At 64.2% G+C, this 27053-nt stretch overlaps 1 protein-coding gene across 4 annotated transcripts; it reads right to left on the minus strand.

The window, feature by feature from the left end:
- TNKS1BP1 (tankyrase 1 binding protein 1) lies at positions 1-25912 on the minus strand. 4 transcript variants are annotated; one of them, XM_069554208.1, is made up of 13 exons: positions 25831-25912; positions 22741-22848; positions 21084-21714; positions 19515-19584; positions 14924-15419; positions 13788-14752; positions 9536-11616; positions 2594-2936; positions 2267-2417; positions 2040-2167; positions 1278-1432; positions 1048-1120; positions 1-405 (listed from the first exon to the last, which is right to left on the minus strand). In XM_069554208.1, exons 2-12 carry the CDS (start codon positions 22832-22834, stop codon positions 1060-1062), a joined length of 5175 nt encoding a protein of 1724 aa, XP_069410309.1. In that variant the 5' UTR covers positions 22835-22848; positions 25831-25912; the 3' UTR covers positions 1-405; positions 1048-1059. The 4 variants fall into 4 exon arrangements, with proteins under 4 accessions (XP_069410309.1, XP_069410306.1, XP_069410308.1 ...); XM_069554205.1 differs by having other exon boundaries at positions 13788-15419; XM_069554207.1 differs by lacking the exon at positions 25831-25912 and adding an exon at positions 23836-23904 and having other exon boundaries at positions 13788-15419.
- Between the last annotated feature and the right edge of the window lie 1141 nt (positions 25913-27053).

Consider the following 27053-nt stretch of genomic DNA (forward strand, 5'->3'; position numbering starts at 1 on the left):
TTCCCAAAAAATTTTATTGTTTCAAGTGGCAAAACGTTATCGGTTTCTGTGGGGGCCCTGGCAGGGCGGAGGGAGATGTGGGGTGGGGCTGGGCTCTGCCCGTTACAAAAATCAAACACTTTTATAAAAAAGGCTATAAACTGGTATCAAAAGAAAACCCAAGGGGGGCTGCAGGATGAAGCAGAGAGGGACGCGGGGAGACAGCGAGGGACCAACACCGTGGAAGACCGGCGGGGAGGGGCTGTGCAGGGGAGCTGGGACGCTGATACAAAGTGCATGTCAGGGCCTCCCCCAACGCCCCCAGAGGCGGACGGGCAGGGGCTGTGGCCTGGGAAGGCTCAGCTGTCTCCCCACTGGGGACCCCACAGGGACGGGCACTGCCTGAGACTGCCAGATGGGAAGGACCTGCAACAGAGGGAAGAGAAGCAGTCGGATGGGGACAGGGAGGCAGAAGGGGCGTTTCAACTCCCTGCCCAGGCGCTCCTCTGCGAGGCCCAGCGTGAGGAAGGTCTTGCTGGGGACCTCCAGCCTAGTGAGTGCTCCCCAGGGGTGCCAGACCAGAGGGGCAGGCGGACCACACTCAGGCCACCATCCTTGAGCCTCAGGAGGAAGGCGGGGTGGACGCCCCCAAGCCGAGAGACCCAGGACTCTGGAGCTTGGCCTTAGCCATCTGCTTCCAGCCTCGGAGTGTTAGTGGCTCAGTTGTATCCGACTCTTTGCAACCCTATGGACTGCAACCTGCCAGGCTCCTCTGTCCATGGAGTTCTCCAGGCAAGAATACTGGAGTGGGTAACCATTTCCTTCTCCAGGGGGGTCTTCCCAACCCAGGAATGGAACCCAAGTCTCCCAATTGCAGGCAACTCTTTACCAGCTGAGCCACCAGGGAAGCCCAAGAATACTGCAGTGGGTAGCCTATCTCTCCTCCAGCCTTGCAGAGGAGGGCCATAAAAGCAGGTCTGGGGCCTCCGGAGGCCTCGGGGCAGGGCCCCCAGCAGCCCTGAACCAGCCCCCAGTCCCAGAGAGGCCAAGCCCAGCTCCTGCCCGCACCTCAACGACTTCTTAGACCTTCTTCTTCTTCAACTTCAGGGCTTGCAGCCAGTTGGGCGATGATCCTTCGGACCTAGAAGGCAGGGGGCAGAAGTCAGACCAGCACCCTGGCACCAAGCGAAGAGTGCCGACCTGTGGCACGACAACCCCCCCAAGCCTCTGTCTCCCTGTAAAGCAGGGTTTTCCTCTTAAGATCGAGACGGGTAGTTCCCGGCACGCAGATCACCTACCCTGAGGACTTGTCTGGCTTGGGTGGGAGCGCGTGGGGCTTGCCCAGCCCGGGGCCCTTGCAGGACTTGGAGCGCTGCATCGGCTCCTTCTGGCCCGCCTTGCCCTCTGAGGGCTCCCCCTCGTCAGCCGAGCGGTTCCGCGAGCGCAGCTTGGCCTGAGAGGAAGCCGGGAGCGGATGGACGTCAGCGGGGCCGGCGACGGCAGGGAGGGCCAGGCCTTTTCCCCAGAGCGCAGGGTCCCCGGCCCAGACCCCAACGCCCTCCACAGCCCTCTTACCCTGGGGAGGGGAAGTCGCTTAGCGATGACCTCCCCCGAGGGCGGGCTGTGCCTGGCACCCCGCAGGCCCTCGGGGAGACACTGCTGACCTGAATCCAGCCCAAGCGGCCTAGACGGAGCCAGCGGGGACGCCCCCGGGGTCTGCACGCCCTGCGCCCTCTGCCTGCAACATCTCCCCACCACACACACTACGGTCACCGGAGGTCTCCCCGAGTCCCGCACCCCGCTTCCCACCTCCCTCTGAGCAGCCTGCCCCAGCCCCGCACCCCCAGGACGCCTAAACCTCCACCCCGCTGCACCGCGGTCGCCCTGCCAGCCCGTGGGGTTCTGGGACCCAGACCCTTCGTGTTCTTCTCTCCATCCCGCCTCGCGCCCACCACGGGCACAGCAGGCGCAGAGAACGGACAGGGTTTCGGAGCTTAGACGAACAGACAGACAAACAGAGGGCAGGCTGGACACCAGAGGGCGGCACAGCCAGAGGGTACCTTCAGGGCCGATGGGCTCAGGCCAGGAAACAGGCTGACTTTCAGGCCCTTGGTCACCCGTGTCCTGCGGTTCTGAGGCTCCTCGACCACCTCCTCGTCCGAGGACGGCGCCTGCGAAGCCCGTGGCTCTGCAAGGACCCAGGCAGGGTCTCAGTACGGGGCGGCGACCCCAGACCCCCCGCCCACGGGACAGCGACATGAAGGTCGTCAGGACAGCCTGGCGCTACCTGTGGAGTCTTGGAACAGCCTTGCGTCCGACGCTGCAGCCTCCGACAGGCCCAGCGTGCCCCCGGGCCGGATGGCCGGGGCACGGTGCCCACGCTTACGCCCCAGGTTGGCACGGCTCCGGTACATGGCGCTGTCGAGGATCTCGGTGTCCTGCAGGGGTTGGGGGTACACACCACTGCCATCACCTTCGCGCAGCCGCCCTGTCCCAGCTTCCCACCCCCCAGGCTGAGACCACCCCACCAAGAGGGAGGTCCCGAGGTGAGACCCGAGCTGCAGCACCTATACACCCCTTCCACCTGCATCCTGACAACAGCCCACCCACTGACCTCGATGAAGGAGAAATCCTGGCTGGGGGTACTGGCCGGCAGGCCCTGGGGGGTCTGCTCGCCCTGCCTGGCCCCTGCGGCATCCTGGGTGCTGTCGACCGCGTCTGTCCAGCTGGCCTCCCCATCCGGCTGCAGCCTCCAGGAAGGCAGGGGGTCCCGGCCGGGCTCCCGGGGCTCCACTCGGTCCGCACCTGCCGCGGCCCCTTCCTCCTCCGACAGGGTCCTGCGCCCCGGGGATGCCAACTCCTGCAGGGCCAGGGCCTCGGGGCTGTGGGCAGCCAGCCTCTCCCCCGGCTGGCCTTGGGAGCCCCTGGGTGGGGAGCGGGCCACGTAATCACCAGGGCTGCGGGGACAGAGCAGAGGCCGAGGTCATGCGAGGCTGCGGGCTCGCCCAAAGCCCCCTGTGCAGAGAGCCTTTCTCAGCCTGTTTCCCTGCAGGCCATCCATGCCTCCCTCCGGACTGTACTCAGGGAGCGAGCTGGGCCAGCCCGGCGTGTTCAAACGCCAGGCTCCCCGCTTCCTGAGATGATGGGGGAGTCCCTTCACCCCCAAGGGGTCTGCTAACTACAGGGTCACCGGGGGCACAGAGTGAGGCTCTGAACACCTCGCACAGAGCCGCGCACAGGAGACCCCAAGAGCCTTAGAGTCTTCTAAGTAGAGTCTCTGCAAGCGTGGATTGAGACTGAACACCTCGTACAGAGCCGCGCGGGGGGGCATGCCCACCAAAGGGATCCTACCGCTGCCAACGCTGTGGACGCTGGCCCTCCCGGGCTGCGGACCGCCTGCCGAGCCCCACCCCCGCCCTCCAGCTCACCGTCCCTGCACGCCTCTACACACACGGCCCTCGCGGACCGCCGCGTACCCGATGGCGCTTGACAAGCTGCTTCTGCCCGGCAGGTGCCCCCGCGCCCTCAGTCAGCCTGGATCCCCCCTGGGGAGCCCCCGGGCCCGCCCCTCGCCCAGCACACCCTGGGCACGAGCTGCCAGCCCCGCCTCAAGTCCAGGTGCTCTGTCCCCACGGCCCGTCGGCCAGCAACTCGAGGACGCAGCCGCCTGCATCCCCGCGTGGCCCAGGGCCTGGGACAGAGCTGAGGTCTGCCTGGGGGCAGGGACGCCACCTTTGGGCCCAAGCTGCGTCTCCTGCCCGCTGCGCCCTCAAGACACGACCCGTACCATCTGGCATGCACAGCGCGCTCTGCGGCTCACGCTCTGCACCCGGGAGCCTGTGTGTGGCCCAGCTGCCTGCTTGCCCCCAAGACAGACACACATGCACACACTCACGGCCCGTCTCCTGTGGGGAAGTGGGCACGGATCACCGGTCACTCCTTCCACACACCGACACAAGCGCCACAGAGCCACACCCAACACAGAGACACGCACACACACTGTACACACACATGCACAGCACCGCAGAGCCACACCCGAGACACACACACAGACACACACTGTACACACACACACGCACCGCAGAGCCACACCCGAGACACACACACGTACAGGACCACAGAGCCACACCCGAGACACACATACACTGTACACACACACCGCAGAGCCACACCCGAGACACACACACACAGACACACACACACACGCACCGCAGAGCCACACCCGAGACACACACACACACACACAGGACACACACACGCACCGCAGAGCCACACCCAACAGAGACACGCACACACTGTACACACACATGCACAGCACCGCAGAGCCACACCCGAGACACACACACACTGTACACACACACACGCACCGCAGAGCCACACCCGACACACACACACACACACACACAGGACACACACACACGCACCGCAGAGCCACACCCGAGACACACACACACACACAGGACACACACACACACACGCACCGCAGAGCCACACCCGAGACACACACACACAGGACACACACACACACGCACCGCAGAGCCACACCCGAGACACACACACACACACAGGACACACACACACACGCACCGCAGAGCCACACCCGAGACACACACACACACACACACAGGACACACACACACACACGCACCGCAGAGCCACACCCGAGACACACACACACACACACAGGACACACACACACGCACCGCAGAGCCACACCCGAGACACACACACACACACACAGGACACACACACACACGCACCGCAGAGCCACACCCAACAGAGACACGCACACACTGTACACACACATGCACAGCACCGCAGAGCCACACCCAACACACACACACACACACACACGCACCGCAGAGCCACACCCGAGACACACACACACACTGTACACACACATGCACAGCACCGCAGAGCCACACCCGAGACACACACACGTACAGGACCACAGAGCCACACCCGAGACACACACACTGTACACACACATGCACAGCACCGCAGAGCCACACCCGAGACACACACACACACACACGCACCGCAGAGCCACACCCGAGACACACACACACAGACACACACACACGCACCGCAGAGCCACACCCGAGTCACACACACACACTGTATACACACACGCGCACAGCACCAGAGTCACACGTGAGACACACACAGGCACACCGTACACACACACACACCGCAGAGCCACACCCAAGACACACACACTGTACACACACATGCACAGCACCGCAGAGCCACACCCGAGACACACACACACACACACACACACAGGACACACACACACGCACCGCAGAGCCACACCCAACAGAGACACGCACACACTGTACACACACATGCACAGCACCGCAGAGCCACACCCGAGACACACACACACACACACACACAGGACACACACATGCACAGCACCGCAGAGCCACACCCGAGACACACACACACAGGACACACACACACGCACCGCAGAGCCACACCCAACAGAGACACGCACACACTGTACACACACATGCACAGCACCGCAGAGCCACACCCGAGACACACACACACACACACAGGACACACACATGCACAGCACCGCAGAGCCACACCCAAGACACACACACACACACACACAGGACACACACATGCACAGCACCGCAGAGCCACACCCAAGACACACACACACACGCACCGCAGAGCCACACCCAACAGAGACACGCACACACTGTACACACATGCACAGCACCGCAGAGCCACACCCAAGACACACACGTACAGGACCACAGAGCCACACCCGAGACACACACACACTGTACACACACATGCACAGCACCGCAGAGCCACACCCGAGACACACACACACACACACACGCACCGCAGAGCCACACCCGAGACACACACACTGTATACACACACGCGCACAGCACCAGAGTCACACGTGAGACACACACAGGCACACCGTACACACACACACACACCGCAGAGCCACACCCAAGACACACACACACTGTACACACACATGCACAGCACCGCAGAGCCACACCCGAGACACACACACACACAGGACACACACACACAGCACCGCAGAGCCACACCCGAGACACACACACACACACTGTATACACACACGCGCACAGCACCAGAGTCACACGTGAGACACACACAGACACACTGTACACACACACAAGTGCTGCAGAGCCACACCTGAGACACACACACACAGACACACAAACACACGCCCCATGCACACAGGCATGGGAAAGGCAGGCAGTGCCTGGAAGCGAGGCCATGAGCCCCAGACCCTGGGCTGGAGGGGAGAGCGTGAAGCAGGGGAGTCAGCGCCAGGCCGGAAGTGGGGAGAGCAGGGGAGCGCCTGTCAGTCTGTCCTTCCCAAGGCTGCTGACAAACAGAATCAGGAGTGCCCTGGAGGGAGGGAGGGGCAGCCTCGCTGGGCAGCAGAGCCCACCAGCCTCTCCGGAGTGAGGCAGAGGGGAAGCGGGGGGCAGAGGGGACGCCTGGGGCAGGCCGGAGCCAAGGGGCTGCAGACCCGCAGATGGGTGGGCGGAGACATCCACACCAGGGGAGACCCGGAACACCCGCAGCCCCATGGGCCTTGGGCGAGGCCCTGCGGAGGGGTCGGGGGGAGCACGCATCCCACCCACTGTCTGCACCAGGTGCCCAGCCTAAGGGCCCATCTCAACTGACACCAGCTCTGCCCCTTGCCCGTCAGGACTCTGAGGATCCCGAGGGCCAGGACTTGATCCAACCCCACCCCCAGGACCATTCCAGGGACAAACACGGGGGTCCACGTGTAACAGACTCGTTTCCTCGTGCTCAAGGCTCCAAGACCCAAAACAAGAGCCATCGGGACGGAAGGTGGAACAATGTCTATACACAAGCAGCAGCTGACCTTGACTCCAGAGAGACAGGAAGAAAATGCCAGCCACGTGCAGGGGCCCGGAGAACACCAAGGGGCAGCGGTCACAAACCGTGGGCCCTTGAGAAAATCGCGCTGCCACTCTAGGGCTGATTCCCCCGCTCACAGAAAGAGGGGGCCAGCCCTCAGAAGCCAAGGGTCCTCTCCCAGCCCACGAAGACCCCCCCCTCAGATGGCTGGGAGGATGCTGTATCCCTGGGGCTGGGGGCTGGGGCAGGAGAGGGGGCGTGCAGCAGCTCTCGGGGGGCCCAGGAGCGCCTCTCCCCCCAGGACAAGGAGCCCGAGACACGGGAGGGACATGCCAAGCGCCCATGCCACTCTCATCCCAACTGTTCAGACAGCAGTCCAGCCGATGGCCACCAGCCGGGGGGCCTCCGTCCCACGCAGGACGATGGCCAGAAACGTCCCCCAGGGCCCCACATCCGTCCACGTCTGTTAAGCGGGCGTGAACTCTGGCGGTGAGCACCTGGCTGGGGCTGACCACGCATCCACAGCTCTGACACTCCCCACACACGGACCCCCAGCCCAACAGCCTCCAGCAGCGTCGGGAGTTGATGACGCCCACTCGTCAGAGGTGGGAAGCCGGAGCAGAGATGGGCCCTGCTCAGGCTCACGGAGGCGGTGGCAGAACCCGGCCCCAAACCTGGCAGACGGGCCCAAAGCTAGGGGCTCTGAGCTGTCCTCAAGGACTTCTCGTTACCAGGAGAACCTGCAAAGCTTCCTCCAGAGAGCAACTTTCCAGAGGGTAGAATTTCCCCTGGTCAGAAGCTCAGAACACCAGCCCAGTGGATGTTAATCAAATAAGCTCGAGAAACATCACATTGGAGAAAGGTAACCAGGTTTCCATTACTGATGTACTTTCGGTGCCAAGAGCCCTACTTCCTAAGTCTCCCTACGTCCACTGAGCACACAGTGTTAGCCAAATGTACAATACGACCCGAAAAAGCCGGGCGTTTTGAAGGTGTGACGGAGGCTGGAGCTCAGACAGCTGAGCTTCTCTGCCAGAACCCTGCCCCTTCCCCAGCCCAGTCCCCCAGCCAGCCTCTCTCTCCATCCTTAACAACGGGGGAGACTCTCCCCCGTCCCCCCCACCCGCCTTCAGAAACACGTGGAGGGCGGTGGGTCCCACTGCGTGCAAGTCCAAAAGCCTTGAAGGCATTTAAGGCCCACAAGTCGGAAAGTGGCATTTCTGACTCGGTGACCTTAAGTGGGTCATACCACTCGACCTGGAAATTGGAGGTGATAAAAAAAAAACCCTTTTCTGCTTCACAGGGCAGGTGTGAAGATCACGGAGGGGAGGTGTTGGGGATGGCGGAGTTCTGAGCATCCTGGGAAGAAGACTCAAGGGCAACTTCGGGTGGTGGCCTATGCTCTCCCCACACCCGGAAAGTCACAGCTCAGAGAGATCCTGTCACTCATGCCCTTCCCTGCAGGCTTCGCCCCAGCCAGTGCCCCCCCAGCTCCATGCAGCAGCAGAGCCCAAAATGCCCCCCAGGGCCTCGCCCTGGCCCCAGGCTCTGCCCACCTCCCCTTCCCCTCCCCCGCCCCATCCTCAACCCCCAATGCCTCTGACACCCCAGTCCCCTCTAGAGCCTTCCTGGTGCCTCCGGCCCCTCAGCTACCAGCACCCCCAACTCCACTGCAAACACAGCTTCCACCCAGCACCCCCTCCTGTCTCCCCTTCACAACAGGTGAGAAGCACTCCCCTCCACCCAGGTCTGGCAAAGTTCAGACCTGCGACTCAAGTCAAGAGAATTAAACCCGATCTCAACAGACGGAAGTGATGGCAAAATAAACATGATGCCTTTTAAGCACCCTTAAGTGGGGTGAGACATCGCCCCAGTTGGTTTTAGAACAGAATTTCAGAGTCAGACTACGGTTGACTCATAAAACTGTCTTTTTTGGACGGGGGGGAGTTCTTTTTCAGCCACCCTGGGTGTGGAGGCCAAAAGGTCACCAGGCCAGATACCAGGTCCCAATGTTCTTCGGGTTCCCTTTTGAACCAGGGTTTAATTCTCAGCTGGTGTGGCTGTTTTTTATTTATTTATTGGCTGCGCTGCACGGTCCGTGTGCAGAATCTCAGTCCCCCGACTGACCAGGGACTGAACTCCGGCCCACAAGCAGTCAAAGCGCAGAGTCCTAAGCACAGGACCCCCAGGGAAGCCTTGCCCTTGGGGACCTTAAGACAGGGCAGGAAAAAAAAAAGAAAAAAAAAAGACAGGGCAGGCACGAAGCATGTAGGTCCTCCCCACTGGCAGAGATGAGCGCTACTGCCCGCTCCACGCTGGACCTGCCCAGGCGAGGATCACGCCAGGCCTCGACCCCCCAGGCCAGGAGCATCCGGGGCCCGCCAGAAACCATCCCGAACAGGACGCTTCCTCCAGCACCCAAACAATCATGCTGCAAAAATCACACCTCAACCACCACAGTCATCGCTTCAAAAACCACACTCACCTGTGTGTGTGTCTGTGCTCGATTTAAGAAATAAATGAATGGAAGAAAAATTCACACTCCGAACCGTCCCAGTTCTCCGAATACTAGACGTTTTGGGGGAAGAGCAGCTTCCACCCCAGGTAGAAAGGAGGCCGTTTCCAGGGGGCTGTCACGCCCTCCCACCTGGGGTTCCCTTACCTGGGTCCGAAGGCCGGGGACTCCTGAAGCCCGTATCCGTCCTCCTCCGGGCAGATGACCACGGGTGGCAGGAATGGGTCTCCGTCCTCGGCGTCTGGCCGGCTCATCTCACCGACCTGAAGCTCTCTGGCCTCTGAGGGGCCTCCGGCCTCCAGGCCGGAGGCTGAGAGGTCATCATTCCCCACACTTGGTTCCGGGGACTGGCTGAGGTCCCCCAAGCCACATTCCGGGGCTTCAGCCGGGAGCTCCACATTCCGGAGCTCCGAGTCCTGGGCCCAGTCCACCTGGTCCAGCCCGCGTCCCCGTGGCCCCTGAGAACTCTCCGAGTCTAGCTCACAGGGCACCTCCAGATGCCTCAGGCCCAGACTGTTACCCCAGTCCACCCCGCCCGGCCTGAGCTCTCGGTCTCTCTGCTCGGGAGTCCAGTCTGCCTGACCCACTCCACGCTCCCTCGATTTAAGGAACTCTCCCGCCTCCGTGCCCGACCAGTCAGTCTGCCCCACGCCACCCTCTCTAGCCTGGCTGGGGCCTCCGTCCTCCGAAGTCCAGTCCTGGTCCCCCACTCCGAGCCCCCCGGGGGCCTCCGCCCCTCCGCTCTGCGCACAGCGGACTAGCCCTGCGTCCGTCACGCCCACGTGCTCTGCCCAGCCCGTCTGTCCCACGCCATCCTCCCTGACTTCGCCAGAGCCGCCGGCACGCACACAGCTGGACACCTCCAGGTTCCGGAGGCCCAGCTGGTCAGTCCAGTCCACGGCCCCCTCGGGGGGCAGGAAGGGGCCGCCTCCCAGCTGGCCGCAAGGGCTCAGGCCAGCCCCGCCCGCCCTGTCGTCGCCGATTATCCCAAACTGGGGGCTCCGCTCCGCAGCCTCCCCGCAGAAGCTACCGCCCCAGCCCCGCCGCCCTGGGCCGAAGGCCGCCTCTGGCTGGGCGCCCACGCCGAGGCCGAAGTCTCCAGCCCAGCCCCGCTCCGCCCCCTCCCTGTCAGCTTCCCCCGGGCTCCGGGTGCCCCCAGCCTGCAGGCCCCCAACCTCCCGGGAAGTAGCGCCGCCTTGCCAGCCGCCTGGGTCCCTCTGCCCCGGAGCCCCGTCCTGCGGCTGGGGGCCGCTGGTGGGGAACACGCCCCCCGCCTCAGCGGTCTCGGGCCAGCCTGCGTCCCTGCCAGCCGCCCCGGGGCTCACTCGGCCCGGGGCCTTCTTCTCAAACTCCGTGTCCTGCCGCTGGGCCTCCTCGAGGCTGAACCCGGCACTCAGGGCTCTGGCTCCAAAGTCCCGGGGAAGGCCGCCGCTGTAGTCCGGCACCCAGGCGCTCCTGCCAAAATCGCTCCTCCCAAACCCCGGGCCCTGCTGCCCTGAGTCCTGGCTACCGCCGTACCTGCCGAGCAGGTCCTTCTGCCCTGATTCCGGACCCTGCCTCTCTTCCTCCCGGCTCGTGTAGGCGCCCAGGGCATCTCTCTTCCCAAAATCCCAGTCCTGAAGGCTTGCATCCCGACCGCTGTAGGTCCCTAGAGAATCCCTCTTCCCGAACTCCTGGTCCTGGAGCTCCGCGTCCCGACCGCTGTAGGTCCCTAGAGAATCCCTCTTCCCGAACTCCTGGTCCTGGAGCTCCGCGTCCCGGCTGGAGTAGGTGCCCCGGGAATCCCTCTTCCCGAACTCCTGGTCCTGGAGCTCCGCGTCCCGGCTGGAGTAGGTGCCCCGGGAATCCCTCTTCCCGAACTCCCAATGCTGAAGTTCCACCTCGTGGCTTTGCGGAGCGCTAGGCTTCCCGATCACCCGGTCCTGGGCGCCGAGGACCGCGGGAGCCCCGGCTCCACCCGCATCTTGGCCGCCGACCTCACCCTCCTCGCGGTCGAGGGCACACCTGCCGGGCCATTCCCCAGGGCCCCCGTCCCCGACTCCGTGGCCACACTCGCCAGCCCAGTCCCTCTCTCCGAGGCCTGGGTCCCCTCGAGGGCTTGCAACTCCCAGGCCGTAGTCCCGAGAAGCGTCCTGGGACCAGGTGGAAGGCCGGAGACCGCCGGGATGTGGGCCTCCTGCAATCCCAAATTCACTCCGCAGGTCCTTCTGGGCCCAGCCGAGGAGTCCCTGGGAATGAGAGAGAAAGAGAGACACAGAGAAACGGGGCTTGCAATTACTCAGGGTGGCGATCGGTCCAGAGTGAGAGTCAGCGCTGCCTAGTGCCCAACTCTGGCTTCGGAGCGCCTGGATTTGGATGCCGGCTGTGTAACCTTGGGCAGATCACTTAAGCACTCTGGGTCCCCGGGGTCCCCATCCTTCAGTGAGGTCAGTTCCTACGGCACGGGGTAGGACGAGAGGGTTAAATGGAATCACTGAAGCCGAGGGCTCAGCAGAGGTCCTGGCACCCCGTGGGGCTTCCGAGGCAGATCCCGCGGTCCTGTTTACCGCCCTTGGGCAACACCTGGCGAAACGCCAGGAGCAGGGCTGCCTGGCAGAGGGGTCTTCCCGGGGCTGTGGGGGCGGGCATGGCCTCAGTGAGGACCGTTCAAGACCCTGCGCCCCTCCACAGCCACCCCTTTCCAAGGCAAACTCCCCAAGGCACTCTTCACCCTTCCAGCCCGCGTGAACCCCCAGCCCCGACCTCCCCAAAGGAAGCTCCCTCCTGCCAGCAGCCGCCCTGCGAAGCCCTCTGGGTCCTCACCGCCCGCCCCAAAGGGACGGCCTCCTCCGGTTCAGGGAGAAGACCCAGCCAGGGCTCCGGGCTCCCCACCCCGTCCGGAACTCCCTGACTCACTCCTGCGGCCGGGGGAGCCGTGGGCTCGGGGCTGCGGAGCCGGCCGGCCTCGTCCCGCAGCGCGGCGTTGGCCAGCAGCCTCTCCAGGACCGACACGCTGGGCTCCCGGTCCCCGGGCCCGGCCATGGTCCCGGCCTCCGGTCCCCGCCCGCCCCGAGGCCCACTGGGCGCGGCGAGTGCTGGGACGGGGCGGGCCGCTCCCCTCGCCCGCCCGGACCTGTCCAACGGCCCTGGCCCCGCTCCCTGCAGAGCAGCTGCAGCTCTCAGCGCCCCGCCCGGGGGCCAGTTGAGTCACCGCATCCCGGGCGGACAGACACACCTACCGCGGACGGACACACCTACCGCGGGAGCCCAGAGGCCTTAACTCCTTCCTGCTCGTTCCCCAGGCCCCGCCCAGAGGCCCCGGCTCCTCCCTCCCCCCAGCCCCGCCCCTGCCAGCCGCGGGCTGGGCGTGAAAAGTTCGTTTCAAACACCACCTGGACCCCATCCCTGAAACCGCTGGGCAGCCCGGTAGTTTTAGAAAGGGCACTGGCCCTGGAATCGGTGCTCTGGCCCTAGCCCAGCTGCCAGCTTACTGGGTAACCTTTGCACAAGGCTCTGCCTCCTCTGGGCCTCTAAGAAAGCAAGTCTGAACTTCACAGTAAGAACATTCCAAGATGCAACACTCCCAAGCACTCGCGATGGGCGCTAGTCTGAGTACTTCACAAGCACTGCAGCCATCACCCTGCGAGGTAGAGCCCAGCACCATTCTCCCCATTTTACAGACGCAGAAACTGAGGTGCGGGCAGGAAAGTCATGTGTTCAAGCTCACACGTGGGCCAGGAACAGGGCCAAGACAGCAACTCGGCAGTCTGGGTCCAGGACCCACGTCTATCTGACTCTGCTGGCGCCCTTCATGAAACCACCCATCCTCACAGACTGAACGCTCAGGGGTGCCAAGCCCTGCACCCAGTGTTTTCCACGTCTGTCTTGCCCACAACACAAGCCTAAGTGTCCTCGGTCGCTCAGTCGTGTCCGACTCTTTGCGGCCACACGGACTGCAGCCTGCCAGGCTCCTCCATCCGTGGAATTTTCCAGGCAAGAGTACTGGAGTCAGTTGCTATGCCCTCCTCCAGGGGATCTTCCCATCGCAGGGACTGAACCTGTGTCTCCTACACTGGCACGCAGATTTTTAACCAGCAGTGCCACCCGGGAAGCCCCCAAGTCTATGAGGCAAACGTCATCATTGTGAAAGGGCTCTGAAGCTTGGAGGTCGGCGTATGTGCCCGAGACCACTCGGCTGACGGAAGCTGGGGTCAGATGCGGACTCAGACTAGACTCTAAGCAGCAGTCCATACCCTCTGCTCTGCCAGCTGAGCCGACGGTACGGACCTCCAGGGCAGGGGCAAAGGTGCCTGCTCACGGCTGGATCCCAAACTCTCGACACAGGGCATCCGTGTTGAAACAACGAGGCCCCCCGAAGCCCCTGACTTCCATTCTGAACCCTGCCCAGGGACCCCCTTACCTCAGAGCAGGCGCTGGGGGTCGGGGCGCCCTTCAGCTCAGACGGGGCACCCCGCCGTGCAGTGGGCGGGGGCGAGGCCAGCAGGTCATCCAGCCACTGGGAGCCGCTCTCGGGCCCTGTGGGCTCGGGGGATGCCCGGCGGGGGTCTTGAACCGCTGTCCTGGGTCGGGTGGTCTCGGCCAGGGCCAGGGCCAGGGGGTCCTCCTCGACAGACAGCGCCTGCCCGGGCTTGGGGGCGTCGACGAACAGGACGCAGGGCTGGTCCGGGGGCACTGGCTGCTCTTGCCCCAGGACAGGCTCCAGGACGCGCAGGGCGGCCTCCTGGGCGGGTGGAGGGGGCTCCCGTTCCCCGTGTATCTCTACCTGCAGCAAGGCTGGTCCAGGTGGGTCCCCTGCTGTTGGTGAGGACTCCAGAGAATGGTCCTCCCCACCGCCCACTGGGCTCTGGGAGGAGCCCGGGTCCTCCCCCGGCCCCCGGGAAGCAGATCTTCCTGGTCCCTCTGCAGCCAGCGGGGACCCCGGCCCTGGCTGGGACACGCCTTCCTCCCGGGTGGACGCAGGCCAGTCCCTGGCCTCCTCGCGGATGGACGCGGCCCCGCCTCCAGCCTCCTCCTGGGTGGACACGGCCCCATCTCTGGCCTCCACAGCCTCCGCGGCCCCACCTCCGGCCTCCTCGCAGGTGGACACAGCCCAGTCTCCAGGGTCCTCGCGGGTGAACGCGGCCCCTCCTCCGGCCTCCTCCCGGGTGGACGCGGCCCCGCCTCCAGGCTCCTCCTGGGTGGACGTGGCCCCATCTCTGGCCTCTGCGGCCCCTCCTCCGGCCTCCTCCCGGGTGGACGCAGCCCAGTTTTCAGCCTCCTCACAGGCAGACACGGCCCCGTCTCCAGCCTCCGCGGCCTCTGCAGCCTCCGCAGCCTCGGTGATGGGGGAGGGCGGTGGGGAGTCCAGCCGCCACACCCCGAGGCCTGCAGGCCGTGTGGGGAAGGTCCATTCAAAGGAGTGAGACAAGCTCCAGCTGGACTCTGTCCCACTCCCCAAGGGGTGGTCCAGGGCGGACGGGCCCCCCTGGGCCTGGGGCAGGGTGACCAGCGAGCCCCCCAGCTGCTCCCGGCCTGGGCCGGGAGGCCGCAGCACACCTTCAGAAAACCGCCGCTGGGCCAGGCCGCCAGCAGGGCGGTCCTCACTCCCTGGGGCCGCGCCATCCCCAGATGCAAACGTCCGAGGCAGGTCCGGCAGTTCACCTGCTTCCGTCAGGGGCTGGGGTGCTGTGGCTGGGGACCGCTCGGGGCTGGAGTGCCCCGTGAGCTCCCGCACCATGGGGCTGCCGGGTCTGGGGGCCTCCGGGGCGGCCACGGCTGGGACCCCTGGGCTCGCAGGCAGGTGGTGGGAGCCTTCCTTGGGGAGGCCCGCAGCTGGGGAGCCCAGAGTCTCAGGGGGCAGGGAGGGAGGCCCAGGAGCAGCAGGGCTCTGGGCCTCTGGACGGTGGGGGTGAGGGGGAGAGCCCCCCTCGAGGGAGTCAAGGTGAGGAGACTTGGGGCCCGAGCCCAAGGCTTCAGTGGGGAGACCCAGGCCGGGGGTGCCTCCATTCTCCAAGGTGAGGCCTGGACCAGGGGGCACCCAGGGCTTGAGAACCTGCAAGAGAAAGTCAGGAGCCGTCACTGCTCCGCAAGCTCAGGGAGGCCCCTGCCCACCCCTGAGAGACCCCAGGTCAGCGCTAGCTGCCTGACACTCTCACTCCATGGGGGAAACCGGGGCGCAGGGACAGCCCCAGGACAACCAATAGAAGCTCCAGAATGACCTCAGGCGTCCGAGACTGCCAGGGCCCCCAGACCCTCCCGTGTGGCCCTCCCCCCACAAAATGCACAGCGCTCCATTCCCAGGGGATCACTCAGACCACGCCCACCCGCATCCCCCAAGCCCAAAGCTCATGTGAGTTCCTAAGGGTCCAAGGTTCATGGGTCAGGAACACTAGCTTTGTGCGCTTCCCTGGTGGTCCAGGGGCTAAGATTCCACACTCCCAATGAGGGGGGTCCCGGGTTCAATCCCTGGCCAGGGAACTATATCCCAAGTGTGGAAACTAAAAGTCTGCATGTCATCACTGTAGATCGCGCGAGCTAGAGTGAAGATCAAAGATCCCGTGGGACCCAGTGCCGCTGAGTATGTAAACAAATAAAATATGTGTTTTTACAACTGGCTTTGTAAAGGAAAGGCAAAAGGAAGCTAGAGAGTTTGGCTGGCTGGGTGCGTGGCCTCAGGGTGGGACTCCACCAGGCCCAGGGCAGCTTCAGACCAGCTCCTGGGAGCAGCTCGCACCCTTGCTCTGAGCATCCACGTTCCCGGGATTCAGGCCAGAAGCCCCAGGGACCGTGAAAGCGCTGGGAGACACCAGCACCTCCCCTGTCGGCGGGATGCCTTCCCACGCGGGGTCTCTCCGAGCCCCAGCGTCCCCACCTGCAACCCAGAGCCAGGGCAACAATGTCCACCTCGTGGTCAGGAGAGGATTCAGCAAGATCTGCGCACCCGGCCGCTGTGAACAGCACCGGGGAAGAACGGACACCCTGGGGCCCCGGGACCCCCAGCATTTGACCCCCCTTCACCCCTGCAGGCCGCGACCTGAGTCTCGTTCTATCTGACCTCTGCTCTCCCCAGAGGTCAGGCCCTCCACCTTCTCCCATGGAGGGCTGTCTGCCCACCACCACCTGACCCCTGGGCCTGGGCAGGGGGGCATCCTGTTTCCGCGTCAAGGCCACCCTCCGATCCTTCCAGCCCGCGCAGACGAGTCCCAGGTTAACTTAGAGCCTGTGCCCTTAAACCACGCCCCCCAGGAACCCTCCTCCAAGAGCCCAGGACAGACCCCTCCGCCCTCAGAGCAGAGCTCCTGGACCACAGCCGCCCTCCCAAGCGCTGCCCCTGGTAAAGAGCTCACAGCGGTTCCTGAAGCCCCACAACTGACCCATCCAGCATCCTGGCTCCGCTCCCTGACCTCCTCTCCCCGACTTCCCCAGAGCCCACCTCTCTGAGGGTCCACCCTAGACCTCGTCCTCAGCCAGAGCCCCTCCGGAGCGTCAGGTCTAGGGGACCTGCTGGCCTGTGTCCACCCCCGTCCATCCAGCACCCTCTCTCCCTCCCCTCCGCCCGTCTCCTCCCTTCTCCCCGTCCCACTCCCCTCTCTCCTCCACATTGTGTGAACTCCCTGTATTCCCCTCCCCAACTCCAGTTTAACCTAATGCAATACAGCTCTGCCCCAGCTCCAGACTGCACCAGAGCAGCTGGAGATAGCCGCCGCTGGGATGGTGGGTTCCCTGCAGCCGCAGCCGCAGCCGCCCCGGGCTCAGCCAGAACGCCCAGCAATCTCACGACATCCCCCTTCCATGCACCCCCACCTCCCAGCGACGCTTTCCCATCCAGTCTGTCCTCAAACCTCTGCACCTCTGCCCAGGCTTTCCGGGCTGAGGGCCTTGCTCTCCCTCCCCGAGGACTCAGAGACCCCCACCTGGGCGCCCCACTCCTGAGCCGTCCCTGCTCAGAGCTCAGGCCAAGCCCTCCTCTCTGTGTCCAGCATCACAGATTTTTTTCCTTCTCTACTGGACCGTTTCCATCAGCACACAAACTGCCCTCATTTCTTCTGGCTTAAAAAAAACACACACATGCTGCTGTCCAGCCCTCCCATCTCTCCAGCTACACCCCTTTCCTTAAACCTGGCCTCTGCATTCAGCACCTCTAACCTCAGCGCCTTGGGCCCGGCCTCCGCTGAGCCCCCTCCAAATGCGCTCCCTTCTTCACTTCCACCACCCTGCCGCTCCAGCCAAGTTCAGCCACGACCCCCCATGCAACCCCCCATTCTCAGGGCGCCCCTTCCTTGCCCCGCAGGCACCACCTGATCGCTGACCGCCCGCCCTAGTCCCTCCTCCAGCCCGGGCAGCTCCTGTGCTCCACGCCAGCAGGGTTCCCTCCTAACCTCTGCTCCTTCCTGCATCTCCTGGGCTCCTCTGCCAGGCCTCGTCTCCCTCCCACGCCTCACCCATGCCCTCGGGGACCCCAGCCGACTCCAGGGCCATCTGCACACCGACAAGTCCCTGCAGCTCCGGACTCAAAACGCCCCACTGACCCCCTCGGACCCCGTGGGATGAGGCGTCTCCAGCTCAACAGATCCAGAAGCAAGCTCCTCCGGTCTTCCCAACATTACGAAGGCCCCCTTCTCCGTGAAGGGTAACCTCCCGACCACTTGGGCCATAGACCCCCAGCGGCACGCTTCACTCTCCGTTCACTCCCCCAGATCAGCCTTGCCTGCAAGTCCCGTCCACTCCACCTTCACATCAGAGGCCCCACCCACCCACCGTCGCCCCCAGGGACTGCCTCCAGGATCCACAGCACTGTCGTCTCTCACCAGGGTGACCCCCAGAACCCCCCGACTGGCCCCTGCTGCTGCCCCTGGCCAAGATCTTGGGCAGGGAGACTCCTTGCAATGGCAGCAAGGTCACGCCTCTCCTCCCACCCCTCAATGGCCTCCTTCCCTCCTGCAAGCCAGCACTCCCCGCCCCGAGTGGCCCATCACCACCCAGTCTGTGACCCAGACACCCCAGCTTCCTCGCTGGGTGGAGCCCACGTCCTTTGTAGCTGCAGCTCCCTCTGCCAAAAAGGCTGTTCCCCAAACATCCAAGAGCTCACCCCATGCCCCACTTCCTGGCAAGGACTTCCCGTCACCCTTGCCCCGGGACCCATGCAGGCGGGGTCCCAGGTGCCTGTCTGATGCTCTGCACGTCTGCCGGGTCACAGGGCGCCCAGTGTTGGAGTCTGCCTCCCCGCGTTAGAAGGCGCGTTCCTCGGGGAGCAAGGGCTTCCCTCGTGGCTCAGACAGTAAAGAATCTGCCTACAAGGCAGGAGACCTGGGTTCGATCCTTGGGTCAGGAAGCCCCCTGAGAGAAGGGAACGGCTACCAGCTCCGATATGCCTGCCCAGAGAACTCCGTGGACGGAACAGCCTGGTGGGCTACAGTCCACGGGGTCACAAAGAGTCGGACAAGAGTGAGGGATGGACACACGCTTTCCTGGAAGCAGGGGGACTGTGGACGCTTTGCTTGTGGCTGTCTCCCCGGCACCAGGATCACAGTGGATGCTCGATAAATACGTTTGGACAAATGCACACTCTCAGGTCTCTCCCCCTGCCGGACGGGACAGCCTCCAGCTAGCAAGGGCTCTGGGAGCAAAACAGACCACCCTTCGCATCATCTACTCGGGAACGCAGACTGTCCACCCCCGAGCACACCATGGGCAGAGGGGCTGTAACAGAAGACCCCCGTGAAACATCACTTCCCCTCTTCTGCGAGAGGGCAGGCCTGGCCAGGGACCGTGCTGGACTCGGATCCTGCCTTCAGCCCCTGGGCAAGCTATTTGGCACCTCAAGCCCCGGCGTCCGCACCTCTCGCATGGGACCTGAGGGGCCTATTCAGTCAGAGTTATGACCGGGTTACGTCAGTCAACATCCCCGAGGTTGCCCAGCAGACAGTAGGCTGTCCAGGGCAGTCATCCTGGACACTGTAGGAGCCTCAGGGCCTCAGCCACACTTAGCCAGGGTGGCCTGGAAGTTGAGAAATCTGAGTCCTGACGCAAGTCACGTAAACATCCTCCACAGCCTCTGTTTCCCCAGCTAAACTGAGGGAGGCGGGAGAGAGGCACAAACGAGGCCCTTCCAGCTCAGAGACTGCGTCATAGCAGGTAGGGAACTCACGTCAGTCACGGGCTCAGAGATCGCCAGCTGGGCCAGGTCCCCGTTGAAGGCCAGGTCCGAGGGGCACTTCCTGTGAGGGAGAAAGAGGAGAGACGGAGGCACGGATCACGCAGGTGGAGAAGGAAGGGGTGATCAGGGGTCTGCCCGATGACCGGGACAGAACCTGACGTGCACCCCGCCAGGGGCACGTCCTCCCAGGGGACAAAAACTCTGGCGGCTCCGAGAGAGAGCACCCCAGGGCCAGCGCATGTGCCCCACCTGCATGTCAGGAGGTAAGCCCCCCCAACCCCTCTGGGAAAAGCCCGCGCAGGCCCAGAGCCCTTGGGGCTCCTGGTAAGACCACCAAACCCCAGAGCCCTTGAGGGGTTAGGGTTCTCCGGGCCAGGGCAGCTGGCCCCTTCCCAGCCAACGCTTCCGGAGAACTGCAGGGGGAGGGAGACCACCAGAGGAATTTTGCAAGGTCGAGGTTGCTCCTTTCAAGCCAGGCTGGGAGCAAAGGAGGGGAAAGAGGGCGGAACCCAGCCTGAACAGAGCAGGCCTCCAGGGAGCCCAGGGGGACAGGAGGCCTCGGGTGTCCATATTCCCAGGAGAGGCTGGCGGGCACCACAGGCGAGACTCTGGGCCTCCAGCTCGGCTCAGACCACGGCAGGGCCTTCTCCGCAGCAGGAGCGGGGTCAGCGGGGCCAGAGAGCTGCGGGGCCTGGGGGGCAACGAGCCCAAGCTGGTGCTCCCTGCCCTGAGGATGCTCCAGGCAGCTGGGACCCTCAGCCTCCTCCCCAGGGCCCAGGGACACATCCAGGTCAGGAGCCCCCAGGACACGCTGGCACGGGCTCTCGGAAAGGGGATGCTGCCCGCAATGGTCTCCAACCCAGCTGTGTGGCCCGCATGCTCACATCCACTGGCCTGGCATCAAGGGGTGTTCACGGCTTTCCTCTCCTGTCAGACTCCTCTTCACGGCCAGGCTGTGCCACACACACACACACACACACACTCCAGCAGACACACACACAGATACATACCCCAGCACAGATACACACAGACACAAAGACACACACACACACACCCAGCACCTGGCACACCGTTGCACCCACAGGGCGGGCCAGCAGTTAAGAGCACACACTGGAATCAGAGAGGCCCTAATTCTAACCCCAGCTCTGTCTGTCACTTGCTAAGGGACCAGGGGAAGTCACTTTTGAGCCTCAGTTTCCTCATCTCTAAAATGGGCCTAATACTGCCTTTACTACACAGAATAGCTGTGGATTAAGTGAGGCAGAGTTTGGCTCCCCATATTAAAAAAGCACTGAAAATAAACCTCCAAGCTATACATCTGAATTCTCCTACAGACTCTGTGCAGAGGACGACTGCAGAATAAAGCACACACTAACTCAGTCTGCGGAAGGGGGCGGGGCGGGGAGGGCGGTGGGTGGTCCGTGACTGTCACGGGTTGACCCGCACGCACGCACCGTGCAGCACAGCTAACCTCCAAGGGAAGATCACCATCTCACAGGAGACTACCCACCCTGTCCTCCAGGCTGGCCGCAACCAGACACACAGCCCCCCACCCCTCACCTCTGCTCGGGGGTCTCGCTGGGCTCCTCGGGGCAGTCGGCAGGAGACCCCGCGGGCCCCTCCTGGGACCATTCCTTGGAGAGGGTCCCAGCATCATCCCTGGGGCCTGGGGCCATGCCGTAGCTCCTGGGACCGTATCTGGAGCTGCCGTCGTGACTGAAGGTGAGGCGGGAGCCCCAGAGGCGGTCGGGGCTGGCCGGGCCCTCTTTCCTGGGCTGGTCCATCTTGGCCAGGATCCCCTCCACCGTGGGCGCGGCGAAGCGCTCCGGGGCTGGGCGGAAGGGGAGGGGCGCCTTGCGCACGCCCCCAGGGGCGGCGCATCGGGCCGGAGGGGTCAAGGGGGGCGTCTCTTCTTTCCCAGGCTCCTCTTTCCCAGGCTCCCGGGTGCCTTCTCCCCCAGCCAGGGCTTCCGCCGCAGGCCTTGGCGCAAACGGAAGGGGCCGCTTATTGCCGCCGTAGGGCTGGGGTCCCGCCAGCATGTTCATCTTCCGGGCAGAAGGCAATTCGGCCAGAGGACCCCGGGGAGGCCGAGGCCCAATGGGCACCAGCAGGCTGGGCTTGGCAGGCAGGGCTGGCTTGCCAGGCAGGGCTCGGGGTTTGGGCTTGACAGGGGGTTTGGCCCGAGGGTCACCTACCAAAAGGAGAAGGCTGGTTGAGCCGATGTCAGAAGAACAGGAAGCAGAACTTCACCTCCCACCCTATGTACTCAGAATGTTCCCACACCCTTCCATGTACAAGTCAAATGTCACCGCTTCCATGAAGGCTTCCTGGATTTTCCAGACACATCCCAGAAACATCTTCCCTCATCTCCAAATTCCTGAAATGTCTAGCCAGTCACCCTTAAAAGTGAAAAGCCATTTAAGGCCCCAGCTGGCAGCTATTTCTCACTGTACCCACTCTTACCAAGTGAATGGCCAGACGACCAAATGGGTTAATAAATGAATGCCTACCTGCCCACGCCAGGCAGTCGGCCCTCCATCTCCCCCAGTCTGGTCCTTCCCTAGAGCATGCCATTCTGCTAAACTACATCCACAGCAAACTCGTTCTCCCAGCTCAGCTTCCCTACCCTGCCACCCTGCTGGCCCCCTCCTCAGGGGCACACCCAGGCCACCTCCCTGCCACCATCCACTGTGAGACCAGGAAGGCAATCTCACTATTGACCTAAGCCAAACAAAAAGAAATCTGCTACAGAAGGAAAAAAAAGACCAGAAACATACCTTCTATATAAGGCATTTCAATGCCAAATAAAAGACCTTGAATTACTCATGGCCACAGCCCTGCTAATAGGATCCTTTATCACCCACTCATTCCACTCGGCGCAAGAAAGGTGTCTAGACAGGGAGCCAGGAGGCCTGGGTCCAAGCCCAAAGATGCATGCCCTCCCCGCCCCCACACCCAGGCCTCAGTTTCCTCCTCTGTCAAACAGGTGGTTTGATCCACACCCTCTCCAAGGTTAGCGTGCTCTCTGCTGGAGAGCTGTGATCGCAGTTCCGAAGGGTCTCCACCGGAGCAGAGGGCTCCTCCCGCTGGTCCTCAGGACTCCTCCCTCCCTCCCCAACAGAGTCAGCCTTCACCCACCAGCCCCCAAGACCGAATGGGGGTTCGGGCCTCTGGCCCCCTTCCCAGCCAGCCCGCTCCACCCCGCACCTACAGGTACCTGGCTCAGAGCCAGCGGACACCAGCTCCTCGTCCGGCTGGCGGGGCGCGGGGGAGGCCATGGCTGCGCCTTCCCTGGGAGCAGACTCTTGCATCACATGCGGCAGACCTGGGAGTCGGGGGCAGAGCGGTGTGGGCTGGGGGCGGCGGAAGACCCAGGAAGAAAGGAGGGAGAGCGGAGAGAGGGCCAGAGAGCTGTGCGCTGGCAGCGCGCCGTCTCTGACTTCTGGCGGAGGCCAGTGCGGGACAGGAAGCGGGCGCTTCAGGAGGGGCGCTGGGGGAGGTCACGGGAGGTCCCCGGCGGCCACGTCCTCCTCTCTGGCCGCTCCCCCCGCCCCCCCCCCCCCGACCCTGCGACAGCTCTCCAAGTCCGTCTCCTAACCCTAAAGTCCTGCAGGTCCGACGAGCCGCCCCCTGCTCCCTCCTCCAGCCAGCTGTCCAGGGCACTCCACTTACCATTCCCAAGGCACCCCCCCCACACACACTCCTTGGGTCCGGGAACCCCGCTCGAAGGATCAACTCAGGGCCGGGGCAAGAGGGCTGCCAAGTCTGAAGTCTCCGGGTGAATCACCTCGCGGGAGACGGGAAAAACCCGCTCCTCCCCAACCTGGGCCCCGCCCCGACACCCGCCTGCCCCGCGGGCCTCCCCTTCCCGCTCCCTGGCCTGCCGCTGGGAGTGGTTCCCTCCCTGCCCCCCAAGTCCCCCTCCTCCCTCCACGTCCCTGCCCCGACTCCCGCCTCCTCCAGAGCCGTCTCATCCAAACACGGAAAAATAAGGAATAAAAAGTAAACATCTGGAATACATTTTTTTTCCCTTTAATTTCTCAATCGCTTTGGCTTCGGCTTGGAATTTGATGAGGTAAAGTCAGGGCCTAGTCCTGTTGCCATAGCAATGGCCTCCCACTGGATTTCCAGAGCCTCGCCAAGAGGAAGGAGGAGCCGGCCCAGGCCCGGGGCTGGGAGAATGAGACCTGGCTCGAGAACATCCGGGGGGCGGGGTGGCTTGGGGGAAAAACTCCCTAGGGCTCCCCTCCTGGGCTCGTCACCGTGGGAGGGTCCACAGCTGACCAGAAGGAGCTACCTGGGCATCACTCACCAGCCTGGGCCTGACCCGAGGGGTTTCGAGGGAGACTGCGGAAGATATTTTAACCCACGTGACAGAAGCCTATGGCCGAGAGCAAACGGGTGCCCCTCCTCTCGGCCTGTAACTGGAGCTCCGGGTCTGCTCCACCAGGATTCAAATGCTGGGTGGGTCTCCTGCCTTCCAGCTCTGTGACCTCAGGCACCTTCCTCACTGCTCTAAACCTGTTTCCCTGTATGAAGAACACGCTGAGACTTAACACACTCGTTAAGACTCCAAACTTCCACCGCACACTGCAGGCGGCACCAGTTCGATCCCTGGTTGGGGTACTGAGGTCCCACATGCTGGGAGGTGTGGCCAAAACTAAAAAAAAAAAAAAAGGCTCACATGAGACGAACCGTGCAGCTGCCGACCTCAGTGGCCAGCACCCAGTAAGTGGCCATTAAACGGTGGCTCCTATTAGGAGGCTTCCCTTGGAAACCATCTCGTCCTCTCCCCCAACCACAGGCTGCCAGCACTGCGGACCACCCCTGGTCTCCCGAAGAACCCAGTCTTGTCACCTGTTCTCAGACACTCCACCACTTCCTCAGGTCCCATCCTGGGTCCTGAAGCGCCATCCCACCCACAAGAGGCCCCTGGACTGACCACTGCCCCTGCCTCCTTGATAGAGCCCCCGGCCCTCTGTTCCAAAGGAAAAGCGATGTTTCCTATCACCTGGCATGCATGGGGTCCCTGAGGACAACCCAACCCTCTCCAACCTGCAGGGGCCCTGCCTTGCCCAAAGTCACCCACTCCAGCTGGTCTGGCAAGATAGCAACAGATCCAAAGAAGGGACCTCAGGTGCCCAACTTCCGGGAAAACCTCTCACTTCTGACCCTGCCCCAGCTTGTTCCCCAGATAGGAGGGACTAGACAGGAGGAAAAGAGACATCCAGGCCCGTGCAAGTCCGGTCAGCCAAGTCCGGTGCAGCAGGCGCGCTGTGGGTGGGTGAGTAACATTCACAGCCGGCCCGAGTGTGCGTGGAGGAGGGGCACGCGGCAGAAAACATAAAATTTTAAAAAAAAACGCAAGGCTGTTTCCTTGTCCTTGAACGTTATTACCAGGGATACATGGTGTGGGTGGTTAGGAATGGAGACCAGCTGGTCCAGAACCGAAAACCCTTTCACCTGGAGGCTCAGCCGGGCAGGGAGCTGTAGCACCCAAGAGGGAGGGCTCACTCCCCCAACTGAGGACGGGGTCTCAGCAGCTCAGACGCCCAGCGGGAAACCCGGGTGACCAGGGCCGGAGGGCAGAGCTGTGAAAATCTCAGCGGCTCTGAGCATCCCCCACGCGTTAAGAGTCCAGAGACCGGCTGGACCCTTAGGGCACAGGGGAGACACCAGGCGGCTCCTGCCCCGAGGCGGAGGCCCAAAGAAGCCTCGCCGCAGGCAGGGCCGCCTCCGCCGACCCTGAGATCTCCCTCCGGCCGGAGCCGGAGAGAACACTGCCGCAGGAGGGAGGGCCAACCGCGAGACGGGAGAGCCCGGGGCGAGGGGCCGTCTGGAAGGGCCCGGCGGGGAGCTCCAGGCACAGGGGGCAGCGGCCGCCGGGGGGAGGGGACGGCGGGCTGGAGGAGGGGGCGGCGAAGGCCCCGCGCGCGGGATGGGGCGCCGCCGGCGGACGGACGGACCGGGGCCCAGGGACGCGCGCCAGGCGGGGGCGGGCTGGGGAGGCCGGGGGCGTGCCGGGGGCGGGGGGCCAGCCGGGGAGAAGGGGGCGAGGGTCCCTCCGCCGGCTCCGCCCGCCGCGGGCTCCGCCTGCAGCCTCGGCCCCCTCCCGGGCTCGGCCGGCACGCGCTTCAGGCCCTGCTCCCTGCGCCCCCGCGCGTACGCCCGGGCCCCCGGACCCCCGGGCCGTGCAAACTTTCCTTGTGACCGCCCCCCGCCCCCAATCTCGGCCGCGGTCTCGACGCAAGAGCGCCCACCGCCCCCGTGCCTCGCCCCCGCCCTGGGCCCGCCCCCGCGCACTCACGCTCTCCCCGGAGGTCCGGCTCCACCAGGCCCGCGCTCCACACCTCGTCGTGAGTCTCAGCCACCGCCGCCGCCGCCGCCGCGGGACCGAGCCTGGAGGAGCCCGGGCGGGGCCGCCCTGGGCCCGCCACGGCCCCGCCCACGGCCCGCCGGGCCCTGCCCTTAGCCCCGCCCCTAGCCCGCCTCTATCCCCGCCCCAGGGGTGCATGGCCGGCTCCCGGTCCCGCCCCTGCCCCGCCTCCGGGGCGCCTTGCCCCGCCCTTGCCCCGCCCACAGCCCGCCGGGCCCCGCCCCCGGGGCGCCTAGCGAGTGTTGGGGCGCCTCGCCAGTGTCCCCGCGCCGCCGAGTTCGCCGGGGAGCATGCAAACGAAGCCGGCCCCGGCCCACGAGGGCCCGCCCCGGCTCGGATCCCCGCGAAGCTGACGCAACTCCGCGCTGGGGCGGAAGGCCACCGAGACGGCGGCCTAGAGAGGAGGTGGCCCGGACTCGGGCGGTGGGCGGGCTGCGGCCCTGCGGGACCAGCGCCTGGGGCCGGCCCGGGGCCCTCCGCTCGCGCCGGCTGTCTGCAGCGCGCGGGGATGACCGCTTACCCTCGCGCGTCTCCCGTGGCGCCTGCCCCCGCGCTTCCCAGGTGGCACATCCCTGGTCAGGGAGGGCCCCTGGAGCGGGGCACGGCAGCCCCCTCCAGCATCCCTGCCTGGAGAGTCCCATGGACAGAGGAGCCTGGCGGGCTGCAGTCCACACAGGGTCGCAGAGGGTCGGACACGACTGCAGCGGCTTAGCAGGCATGCCTGCTCCGCCCAACATAAATTCCTCCTAGCCTAACAATGCCGCATACCCCTTTTCTCCACAAGAAAAGGCTTCACACATACTCCACCCCTTTCCTATCAGGCTACACCCCACCCCCCACCCCAACACAGCACTCTTCCCCCCCAATTCTGCGGGCTCAGGTTTCCATTCCCCCCCATTTGCGGGGAAGCTTGGTCAATCCTGATTCCATTATCGAAAGATTTCCAAGACCCTGGACTCGCAGGTGATTAAGGCTGGAGCCGGAGCTGTCCTCTCAGCTTCACTAATGGAGTGCGGCTGTGAGGGAGACTGCCTAATCAGATCAGCTCTCATTTCTAGACTCTCAGGTGGCCCATCCCACCAGAAGAGACTGGAAACCAAGGCTTGTCCAGCCGGGAACAGCACAGGCTGTACCTGGAGACTGGCTTCCCAGCT

Source organism: Ovis canadensis, chromosome 15 (assembly GCF_042477335.2).
Source record: "Ovis canadensis isolate MfBH-ARS-UI-01 breed Bighorn chromosome 15, ARS-UI_OviCan_v2, whole genome shotgun sequence".
NCBI classification, from domain to species: domain Eukaryota; kingdom Metazoa; phylum Chordata; class Mammalia; order Artiodactyla; family Bovidae; genus Ovis; species Ovis canadensis.